This window comes from Montipora capricornis, chromosome 3, assembly GCF_036669925.1.
Source record: "Montipora capricornis isolate CH-2021 chromosome 3, ASM3666992v2, whole genome shotgun sequence".
Lineage (NCBI taxonomy): Eukaryota > Metazoa > Cnidaria > Anthozoa > Scleractinia > Acroporidae > Montipora > Montipora capricornis.
Window position 1 is genome coordinate 40,758,704 of NC_090885.1, and position 12,500 is coordinate 40,771,203.

General features: G+C 38.8%; 2 protein-coding genes across 2 annotated transcripts in view; both read right to left on the reverse strand.

The window, feature by feature from the left end:
- LOC138040275 (uncharacterized) overlaps positions 1-615 on the reverse strand; it is a 3,461-nt gene extending 2,846 nt beyond the window's left edge. The window contains exon 1 of the mRNA XM_068886030.1: positions 388-615. Within this exon, the coding sequence (XP_068742131.1) occupies positions 388-615 (228 nt within the window). The remainder of the gene's footprint in view (positions 1-387) is intronic.
- LOC138040276 (uncharacterized) overlaps positions 1-2,562 on the reverse strand; it is a 3,692-nt gene extending 1,130 nt beyond the window's left edge. Inside the window, exons 1-4 of the mRNA XM_068886031.1 lie at positions 2,214-2,562; positions 1,861-1,908; positions 1,198-1,439; positions 388-855 (exon numbers count right to left, since the gene is read on the reverse strand). Of these exons, the coding sequence (XP_068742132.1) occupies positions 703-855; positions 1,198-1,439; positions 1,861-1,908; positions 2,214-2,562 (792 nt within the window). The 3' untranslated portion in view covers positions 388-702. The remainder of the gene's footprint in view (positions 1-387; positions 856-1,197; positions 1,440-1,860; positions 1,909-2,213) is intronic.
- Positions 2,563-12,500: the final 9,938 nt, after the last annotated feature.

Genomic DNA, 12,500 nt, shown 5'->3' on the forward strand with positions numbered 1-12,500 from the left:
TTTAATTTTGTACATTCAGGTCTCAATTAAAAAATGTTGAAACAGATTTCATTTCACATTACATTTGAAAATAGGAAAATACATTGTTATTGGCACCAACATTTTCTACTGAAATCAGAGTGGAAACAGGCATTTATATCCACAAATAGCCCATTTTTAAAGTGTGATTCAATCGCAGTAGTGGTTAGCAATATAATCTTTTTAAACACAGAGTGCCGGAGGCCAAGAAGTGAATCTATGTTGTTTTTGAGTTGCATGACTACAAAAACAGGGTTATTGTCATTATGTATGTAACATATTTCAAAGTTGTGATCACTGATCTGTCAATCCAGTGAGGGCTCAATTATACATGTGAACATGTAGTGAGAGTTGTCAAAGTCAAATTACCTGGTGTGAGGGGCAAATTACAACAAACACTCGCTTGTCCTCGTCACCCTCATACGGGTTTTCAAATGATGCCGAGACTGCAAATGGGTCCTCACCATCACTCAGTGGCAGCTGGTCATGTCCATAGCCACACAGCAGTTTGATAAGTGCAAGGTTAGATGATGCGTCATCACACACAATGACTCGAATTCGAAAATTATACAAGGTCAAGGCTTGTATCGTCCTCATAATACACTCCAGAAGAAACTTGTGGTCCCAGGAACCAGCACATGTAAAGTATGGACCAATGACATCAAATTTGGATGTTAGGTCCCTTCATAAAAACTGGAGTATGTAGGAGGTTTTTTGTTGGTCAAAATCTTCTCCTATACTCATGAATACATCATGTAACCAAGGGAGTTCATCTGGACTCATGGCATAACCTTTGATTGTAGAATTCATTGAATTCCAGACAACCTTGGACTGCACCTGTGTGGTCAAATACATCAAGAGAGAAAAAAGGTAATGGCCAGGGGTGATTAAATGGCAAATCCAAACCCAGTTTATTAGGCAAAGTTTACATGAAGAATTTTAGCCTGGGCTAAAGACTCCAAAATCACTGCATGACCCCAGTGTCATTTTTCAGTGTCAGGAAAAAACTCACTTCAACATAAGATGTGATGAAAATATTCACATTTGAAGAGATCATTTATAAATAAGCTACATGCATTTGAACATTCATGTTTAGCCAAAATTATCATTTTAAAACAAACGATCAATGCTTTGGATCCATGAGTATATATACTTATTTGTAAATAACATTCCACTGACCTTTGTTTCATCAAAAATCAGTACTCCAATTCCAAGCGGTTTTTTCCCTTCAGAGGCCACTTTACTTTCACAAAAGGTTTGGTAAGCTTCACTTTGATTAGCAATACACTGCTCATGGATTCCGGGACCATCTGCATTGCGGCTAACGATTCGCTGAAGCTCTTTGCAGCATGGTAACTGGAGTATTCCAAGGCTGCGAACTGCACGAAATGCAGCAGGGCTTCTGGTGTAAATAGCCAGAGCTGTTAAATGAAGGGCACAATGAAAAAAATTAAGACACTGGCCATGACAGACCTGACAGTGCATGTATGATGACATATTATATGCCACTGGACTGCAAACCATGGCAAAAATTTTAGTATGCCAGTTACAAAAAACATCCATGCCTCCCCAACAGAAAGGACGTACTTGTATAAAGATCCCCACTACATTATAAATTCTATTGCTTCTGAGGGGGGATGTAGAGTGTATTATTAATTACAAATTAAATAATTGCATTAAAGTGCCTGTCAATTTAAATACAAATTTAAAAATCAATATAAAATAAATTTATACCAGGGTTTCATTTTCAGGCAAACAATCTAACACAGCTGCATCTTGTATTTACTTTAACTTAACTAGTACACATCTATGTCACTAAATCATTGCTCATTAAAAACCTACCAATTCGGATTGTTGCTGATGACCATCTGTTACCTTGTCTTCCGGTCTCTAAAAGCCAAGCATACAGGAGTAAAAGGTTCATGTAATTAAACAAAGGACAGCTATCACAGATTTAAACTAAAATAATAATAATCTTACATAAGATAGTTTGAAACCTTTTTAGCAAGCGTAAAGGACGAAATAGGAATACCAAGAAAAATAAACACAATCATGATATAGCTAACTGAAAATGTCTGTCAGGTATTTTGATCTCTGTCTACTTGGCGAAACACAGCACATTTAAAGTCTGTTAACATGTTTAAGGTTTTACAAAAACGCTGACAGTTAATAAAAATCAAAATGTTTTAGCTAACCGTTCTTTCTCTTGTCTTTAAAGAAAGCTTCTTTTTCCATCTGCCACATTTCGCTGAGTACTTTTCCGGTTCCGGGCTTGTGGTTTTCGCCCTCTTCAAATACTTTCGTGAGCTCTTCTTGGCCTTCTTTGGAAGATTCTATGCACTCAATAAGCTTAACAAGTTCACTGTTTTGCTGCTCATTAACTGTGAATGACGTCCGCTTGATCATTCTCTCCACCACTCGCCGGAAGTTCTTCCTTTCTCTTCTCACATTATCCTGGCTAGCTTTTTGGCTTACTGGACTCAACACGGAAAGCCTTACTTTGGAGGACGCCTGTTGTCTTTGCAGTCGTTCGTTTTCGTACATGCTTCTCCTATTTTCACGTAAAACAAGCATCCTTCTACGAACAAACCTGCACTACTGCTAAGCCAGGGCACATCACAAAACCAGATTCAACCCGTAACTTATCTATCACACTTTTTACAGCCGTCTTGTCTCGTAAATCAATAGTTCCTTCTTGGAATGTTTGATAAATAAAAACTTGGAACTTGTAATGTCTGGTTGGGCCAAACAGCACCCGGACTGGCTGGAAACTTCCGAGCTGTTCCGTGTAGCTTTTTTCCTTTCTAGGATAAACACTGAGAACTACACTGCTTTTGTGACCCGTAATTGCTTCTAAATCGCAATGCAGGGAGCTGTTGAGACTAGAGATACGTTTTTCAAGCCCTTTCAACGTTGTCACCTCGTTGGATTTGTGCAGGTCTTCGACGGCTTTTTCCTCCGAACGCTCTTCGGCCTGCTTTCGTCTTTTGACTAAAACTCTTTTTAGTGCCTTTAAAGCAAGTCTATGACTTCGTCTTAGCTGCGGACTCCTTCTTGGTGCCTTTTGGACCGGAGACCCAACAGAAACGGACTTATCCATGTTGGCATTGCTATCGCTGGGTAAGATAGTTTCAATGTTTCGTTTAATCATCCCAGAAGACGGCGGATTTTCGACAAAACCCAGGGTTGTTCCGCTCGAATGACTTGGCATCGGGTCATTATTTGCATTAATGCCGAAGTCTAAACGCCTGTATATTGCCTTTTGAAAAGACATGATGAATATTCATCAGCCTTCCACGTATGTCGCCATTCTCTCTTTTCACTAAAAACCTGAGAGCGAGGCAAGACTGCACGCGGACGTCTCGGAAGACAGACTTCCGATCGTCTAAAAATAACTTTCATGGACATGACATATCCCGGCCAACGCCCTGAGCCTCTGTCTCTGTCCCCTCATTTTCTCTTGCTGCGGTACAGTAAATACTGACCAGATGGATTCAAGTGAACCCCGTCCGCCAAATAGAAATCTTTATGGGGATTATTGAACTCAGGGTGACGCCAGCAAAAAATATTGGGTAAATCAGCCAGAACGACACTAACATATTGGTTCAGAATCGTTGCTTTACGCCAAAACGACAGAGCATACGGGAAGAAAATGCCACATGGGATGACATAACAGACGCCGATTGCGCGAACTGAAAAATCACTCTGAAACAGACGCACCAAATCTTCGATAGCAGAGCCAACCTTCTCTGGTGGAAGTTTCGAAAAATCGTGAGTACCTATTTCTAAAATAACAATATCTGGAGCGAGATCCCTGACCACGTGAAGGTCATTCACTTGTAGCGTCTGCACAGTTCGCCCGCCAATGCCATACAAACGAACCGAGGCAGTCCCTAAAAGATTGAAATCGCAAGACCCTCAGGAATCAAAACCTTGATGTAAGTCGCGTTTTAGCCTTTTCATGAAAGAATGGCCTAGAATGAGTGCAGTGGGAACAACTTCAGACATGGCCGCAGCGCCAAGCAAAGAAGGGATTGTCTGAAAATTTATACCGCGAGTAAAGCAAACGGGAATACGCAACGATCAATATCAAAAGAAACTTACCTCAGCAGAATTTAAGCGTCAAGATGGGCGATGAGAAAACGCACAGCAGCAAAAAACAAAAAGAGAGATTTGAAACAAATGTACTGAAACAAACGTGTTCACCAAAGAAAACAGGAATGAATGGCAGCTTAACAGTAATGTAACACTTTATGAACGTGACACAAGTTAGTGGGGGTTTAATAAAATGAAATCTCCCATACCCATGACTGCCACGTGCCTTCTGGTATTACATAACAATCATTGATACATAACAGATTTCATGCACGATTACCATTTATATGCTAATATTAAACCACCAAAGGCCAGGGAGAAAACCATAAAAATTCTATTTGTCAGACAAATAATCTCTTTTTTGTTATCTGCAAAAATAGGTTTCCCTATTGGAGGAAGCTGATAGAGATCACCAACAGCAATTATACTTATTCCTGCAAAGAGCCTATTGTTAGGGGTGGCAAAAATTTCTGTTAGTCTTTTGTGTTTGAAACCATAGAAATCTGATCAATAATAATAACCTTGAGTTGTGCCATTAGTATTCGTAGCTGTGTTCTCTTTTGGTCAGACAGTGCTGGAAGATTGTCTCTAACGTCTTTAGAAATTGCTAGGCCAGTATTCATCGTTGTGCCATCAATATTCACAGCTGCAACCCCAGTTGGTGCCATCATTAGGACTGGTATCATTTCTAAGTTTGTCAGGCCATGCCTAAACGTTTTTACCACAGTATGATAAATTGCCATGACATGACTTTTGCCTGTGCCACCTCCTCCCGTAATAAACAAATGTAAAGGTTCAATTTCATTTGTTTGGTTGCTATTGTTTAGGATCAGTTTAGTTCTACACCATGTCAAGACAGTGTTATATGCATGGCGCTGATTGCTATTGAGAGATCTTATAGATTCGTGGGGGTATCATCTGAGATATCTGAATGGTGTGAATGAGTTACAATTGCATTACATGTATGTGGTTGACTAAACTGTGGATGTCCAAGATGTTCAGGATCTTGCTCATGGAATGATTCATTCAATGATACATCACTTTCCAGGTCACGTTGTATGTCTGCATTTTCCTGATCAGTAATAGAACCACACGAGTGTAAGTTACCAAGTTCATTATTCCTAAGCAATTCAAGGGCTTCCAACACTTCATCAGCATTTTGTTCAAACTTTGATCTATTGATATCAACGATGTGTTGAACGCCAGTCTCAAAAAACTTGGATGCATAGGTATTATCAGGGCCAGTGAGGTCTAAAACCTCGTTTCTCCAAGGAAAGTAAAGCATGAGTAAATGATGAAAGACCTTTTCTGGTTCTTTTTGTTTGTTGGGTGTATGAAACCTTATGACAGCTCTAATTTTCTTGCATTTCATGACTTCATTGGTAACCAATAATTTGATCTTGTTTGGCAGGGTTTCTGTGGTATAGGTACATATATTACCATGTTGTAATTCAGCAACTTGATCAGTAAAAATATCTGGTTGTGCATCATTTGTCTCATCACCTGGAATTTTGTAATCCTTATAATAAAAAGCAGCAAACTCAGCTAAACAAAGTTTATCAACAGATAAAATTGCCTTTGGTCTGTTACTGTAACGCTCAATAATGTTAGACTTGAAGATATCTGTACTGTCATCTTGTAATTCTTCGAGGTCATCCTGATTCTTTGGTATCCACAGTCTATTTTGGGGAAAGTCTGTGTTAACAAAAAGTGTTTTAGGGAATACTTTCCTGAACCAAAATTCTGGCATGCACCTGTATACACACTCTTGTGCACTTACTTCTCTAGTAGATAGTAAAGCAGCACCTATTTTCTTCAGACTGTCTTGAAAATTTAAATTAGAATTTCTAGCTTCTTTTGCAGCATTTGTTATAGCCTGACAACATTCAGTTTCATCCTTTGAGAAATATGAACAAATGTATGTTATACACTTATAGTGATTAAATAATGGCTGGAGACCTACATTTGCTGCAAATGCTTTGATGCCTGCGATAAAATAGTTGTTGATAAAACAACTGTCTGGCGGGCGTTTTAGATGCAACTCAAAATCTGGATAACTAGAAATAGCCAACGCCCAATAATAATCTTGTTCAAAAACGCCAGCACTTATCAAAATTTCTTCAGCAGTTAAATTGGCTTTATAGTTAGGATTTGATGGGTCACAAATTATATTTATTGTACTCTTGACTGCTTTATGAATATCAGCTCTTCTTGTGATGGCACAAGATTTCTGCTCCTCGCTTAGGGAGCATTCGCAAAAAAATGTTGGCACTGATGAGAAAATAGGGGGACCCCAAAAAAAATTCAGGCCTAAGAGGGGGGTAGTGAAAAAAAATAAGACTTTGAAGGGGGGTACCTGAAAATAAAAAGGTAAGCTTATCATTGAAAAATTATAATATTATTTTACTTCAACAAGTGAAATGTCAATCTATAAACTCTGATAAAAACTGTATACTTAACATATAGATGTATTTAAAATCAGCTTTCTCAATAGTTGTTTTTTATAACATGAACATTTTTATCAAAAATAGCCAAAATCAAAAAAATTTCCATATCTATTACTATATATCAACAATGTCAAAATAGTGAAGCTATGATCTTCGCAGTTATGAACGCAATTTTTACAATATCCGCAGTTCATATATGATTCATTTCATATATCATTTCATCATTGATTTATTCCTCACGGGACCATTAGAACCCACAAATGACCAGCTCCCAACATCAGTGGCTTCATAGCTCAGTTGGTTAGAGCGTCGCACCGGAATCGCGAGGTCACGGGTTCAAACCCCGTTGAAGTCCTGAATTTTTCAGGCTTCTCTACGCAATTGTAAAAATTGCGTTCATCACTGCGAAGATCATAGCTTCACTTGATTTCATATCCGCAGTTCATATATGATTCATTTCATATATCATTTCATCATTAATATCAAAATAACTCTTTTCTTATAGAATCTGTACATAAAACCATCTGTCATAAACTACTATTGTTCTGTTAATCTTGATCACTTTCTTGCTTAGTGGAAGTACTGCTTTCATCATTAGTCTCATTTACTTCTACACCTACTGACACACCACTCTCCCCTATATCTTGATGGGAATCTGTCTTGTAAAACATATTTTTTCGTACCATAAGCATGCTCTCAAATTGTTTGAATTTGTCCACAGCTTCGTGATCTAGACATTCGCTTTTCAATAAGTACTGTATACCATGTAAGCGAAGCTTTGGAGACAATTTCAAATGCACAAGATTAAAATCTGAAAGCTTTAGTACAGTTTTCTTGCCTTCAGTAACTGATTCAATAATGCCTTTGTTGCTTGTTTGCCTGCTGTTGTTTGGGCTCTCTTTTTCTTCTTGTTTTGCATTTCTTTCTGTCTCCTTTTCTTTCTTTTCTTTTCAGACTCCATTGCATGTACACTAGAAAACCTTTTTTTTAACAGAGAAAGTGTGTTTTGGAATCCATTCTCAAGCTTGGTAATTGCATTAGACATATCCTCTACAGCTTTTAGCTGTTCATCAATAAACTGAACTTCATCTTTAGCCCAATCATAGCATATGTGTTCAGATGTGAAGAGGTTTTCTCTTCTTTTTTCAAGCTTCATCTTTGCATCCTTCAGTCTCCGCGAACAGATAATAAACTCTTATGTGTTAGTTCTGCCCTGCGTACATCTCCAGAATTAGGGTCTTTAGGAAATTCTTTGTATCGTGTCACATTATACCCTACGCCCCAGCTATCAGCTTGAAGTCTGTTCATCTTTTTATGAAGATCTTGTAATTCTTCTTTGATTTCCCAGCGAAACTTTTGCCGAGCCTTTAACTATTCTTTGAAGTTTGGAATTTTCCCATGTGCACTCTTGTACAAAGTTGGAACAATGTCATTGTAAAATCTTAATGGTGGTGAGTGGGCATTTGGCACCAGCCACTGAGCCCATGGATCAGGATCTTTTACTCCAGGCTCAAGACTCACAAAGACACCATCTTTGACAATGAGTTCTATAAAAATGGACAATCAACCGAGAATTTATAAATAACTAGCTAGTGTGGATGACAAAATTGTAAATATTTATGAATAAAGGATAAATGAACCAATGATAAAATACTCCTAAAACTTTAAATATCAGTTTAACTGATTGTCTTTGTTGAACTTTTCTTGGTGCTTCTTTTCTATTTATTTCCTTATGTTTACCACAGTCGGAGTTATTTTTCTTCAAGTCTGTCAATCCTTGCAAAAATCGCATACGATGTCCCTTTTTCCCAGCCATCCCAGTTTCAGTTAAAACATCATTGATTGTGGATTCATCCATAGAAAGTAACTGATTTAAGTCATCGTATCCTTCGTTTAAAAAACTGCCAAGATAGATCTGAAAATTGAGACTTTCAAGAAGTTGTTGTACGGTTGTTATGGCCGCCATTTTGAATGTGTATCACAAGCAAAGCCTGGGTATTAGACGAGTTTTGCCAATGTGCGAGCCAGCGAGCCAAACGTGCGAGCCATGCGAGCCATGCGAGCCATGCAAGCCAAACGTGCGAACCTTGCAACACGACACGACACGATCGCCTTTGCAGTCTTTCTTTACACAGTCAACAAGCTGGCAACACGACCATTGTTGACTTGTGACCGGGCAGTCAACAACGGTCGTGTTGCCAGCGCGCGGTCAAATTCAAATGGACCAATCAGAGTTGAGGGTGAAACCACTTTGCGAGTTTCCGTTGTTGACTGCCCGGTCACAAGCCTCTGAGGAAAGCCGAAGAGGTGAATTTTAAGGCAAAGTTTTCGTTCGTCGCCGAAACACACGTATTTGGAGTGAAATTTATTGGGCTTTATGGAACTGTTGTTTTTATTGTGATTCGGGACTTTTCCTGTTGAGGAGAAAACAATTTGTGGAGTGAGGTCTGGCCGGCGATGGATGGAGTTACCGGCCTTCCTATTATTTCAGTAACGGCCTTCCGGATCACTTCACTAAATGGCGTCAGAATGGCTCAAAACTCGGCAAAAGAGACAAGTTGGTCACACATTTGAGGTAGGAAAACTTTATTTCAAATGAGATAGTTATTTACACAATTTTTTTACGATCGGTGATTTTCCCATACAATTCTCTATATACACAAACTGTCGCATACACCACGTATTTTCAGCTTGGGGAGCCTGTGATTTGTCGTACTCGATATAACGCAAGACCCTCCATTGCATTGACGGCCTACCAGTTTTTTAAGATGTCACATGACCATAGCACGACGTTTTTGTTCTTCCGTCAAACTCGGGTCATAACGAAATGACATTGTGGTCTGACAAAAGGGAGTAATGTAGGAGTTTCTAGGAAGTTTTGTTACACAGCTAATGCGCGGGCAAAAGAAAAATGTGCGTAAAATCCATTTACGCTCTATTGTGCGGTAGGGACCTTCAGTTGACGCTTGCAGATCACCATGCACCAATGTCTTGTTGCATACAGCACACTTTGCTTCTCTTTTCGTGAGGCGAATATTAATGCTATAGGTCGGGTTGGCGACTGCTGGCAGGCGTGCTAATGGTAATTGCCCTGGGAAAGCGCTCAGGACTTTTTCCCATTCCCCCTTCGACAATTTTTTTTTATAGATCAATTGTTCATTTCTAGAAAATATGAACACGTTGTGCAAAATCCAAACTGCATGGTGGCAGCTCTTGCGACATGGGGGAGAACCACAGCCAACAGAATCTTGAGATATGATGACGTTCTGCACATATCCCATTGTGTCCAGCATCTTAAAACTGAAATTGGATATGCTGCTTGCACAATCTAGGATATCCATTTGTACATTACCCAACTTTTGAGACAAAGATCAAAACTATATTGTTATGAAATTTTAACACAAAATATAAAAATTTGGGTTCATTGAAATTGTAACATGTTATGGTGAGTGACGGTCACATAAACATTAAAGTATACTGTATGGAATGCCAACACCAAAACTGTGGTTATTTAGTGGGCATCTTAAAGAATGGGGGAGGGAGACAACATTGTTGGGGGTCAATAGATGTAGGTTTAAGGATCAGTGCACCACAGCTGAAGTTTAATGTGTAATCCTTGATTGTGATTTAAGTGGACTCCTGGATCTTAAAAGTTACCAGAAAATCTGAAGCCGGAACTTACCCCCATTGGCTGGCCTCTAAAAATACTAACACCAGGGTTGTAAAGTTCAGGTCCTGAATAAAGGAATGGCTGAGCTCCCTTGTCTTTCACAGGTACTGCAGATAGGACAACATACATTTTTGTCATCCTTTGTACAATACAAAATGTACCATAATGTGTTTTTCTTGAATAAGCAAAGGGAAAATGTTTACCTGTAACAGAAGAACCATTATTCACAAAATTGGCATTCCTAGGACTAGGTGCCAGCAGCATATAATGATGTCCTGTGTATGCAACATGTACGTCCTCCTTGCCATGATCACATAAGGGGGCAGTTATATTCTCTCGCTAAGAGTGAAAAGCAAAAGTTATCAATGATTTTGCTGACTAATTCAATACATTGTAGTTAATTTGCTGAACATGCTGTAGTGACCACGTATGTAGTATCAGGTGTGTTGGTGGTTTTTTTTTTTTGGGGGGGGGGTAAAATTTGTTACAAAAATTATCATTGATTTTGCTGACTTAATTGATTCAATCAATTGCAGTCAATTTGCTTAGACAGATTGACTACAATTGTAGTATCGTGTGTGTGTGTGTGTGTGTGGGTGTTGGAATTGCAACAAAAGAGCCTTCTGTTTTCAAATGCTTGCTTGGGGGTTTTCCTCAACCCCTGAGTGGTCCAAAATGAATGCAAACATGGCTATGAAAATCTGGGGTGGATCCAGGGATTTCAGTTAATGGCAAAACCCTCCTAGAAAAGGGGGGCAGTTTCTCCCCCAAACCCACCCTCAAGAAAATTAAGGGTAAATAGCAAAACATGGTACTTACACCCATCGCATCAATGATGTGGATATTCAGTGCAAAGAGAGAGGCTGCAGATTGAATTACAACATGGTTTGCCATCTCATCTCTAAGGGCAATAACACAGTCATGCCATGTGTTGGGTCGTCTTCCTAGAGCCTGAAAGTCCCCATCGGTGAGAAAACCAAACAGTTCTTCTGATGCAAATGAATCATCCTGCATTATAACAGACAACAAACAGGGTTTCAAGTCTATAATAATGATAATAATAAAGTTTAACCCATGATTTCATAGTGAAGAAAAAATGTACAAATCCAGAAATAGATGGATTTGAAGGAAACCACAAGAAGAAATCTATCTTATTCTATTTTTCTACTTCCATTCTGATTCTTTATTTCATTCTGGACTTACATGTCAATGTCCATTAGCAACAACATATTTAACCTTGTAATTGTTTCTCTTTTTCTTGTAAAAAAGCTGCGGTGCAGCTACTTTGGTCTCAATGGTACCTGGTACTCTTATTTCGAAACTTTATTATCAGTATGAGACCAAAGAATGAAACTTTGGAAAAATAAAAAATAAACCGATAAACCGGAGTATTTTTTAAATCCCAGGGAAAGGCACTCAACCTAAGTTTGGGTAGAGGGTTCCGCCAAGCTCATGACCCTGTTTATGCCTAAAAATGTGCTGGAAAAAATTAAAATATGATACCCTGTTTATATGATTATAAGGTACATGTAGGTCTTTGCTCGAATTTATGCCAAATTTTAGATCCTGTTTGTGATAAAAATGTAAAATGTTTTGAATCTGTTACCCTGTTTACGAGCCAAAGGTCTAAAAACCCTACCCGGAAGGGCGGCAGTATAGCTTTTATATGGGATTCCCCCCCACCCCCCGGGGCTGAATCCTGTACAAAATGAAACACACACTTACCTCATTTTCCACAGGAACTAGCCTGTTATGAAGCATGTAGTTCTCCAATGCATCAATAACATCTTCAACCTTATCAACTCTTAAATGCTTCCCCAAACACGTAAAAGCACCGATTTCTTTCACCACTTGGATCATAATCCAGGATGAGACCTAGTTTCGATGCCTCCAAAAGACATAGCGTGCGTCTACTTGCCATCTAAAAGGACAGAAGGGAATTTTCAACATTACCATAACATAATCTATCACTAATAGCTGACACTCAAACTCGAACAAAAAACGACGAGTATGAATACCGATAAATACACTTTACTTCGCTTTCAAATATGGCATATTTTAATCTAATAAGGTTTCGTGATTTAGTAGGAGTCAACTTAGCGTGTGCAATTTTCAAGGTCAAATAAGTCAAGAACATATTGTTTTTTTTCGAGGTCAGAACAGTAAATTGACCGCATTAGTTTACCATGCGAACTGGGGATTATTATTTATGTTGTTGTGTTAACCACTCTGCTGCTCGAAAGCACACTTCACTGCATAAAACATTTGCG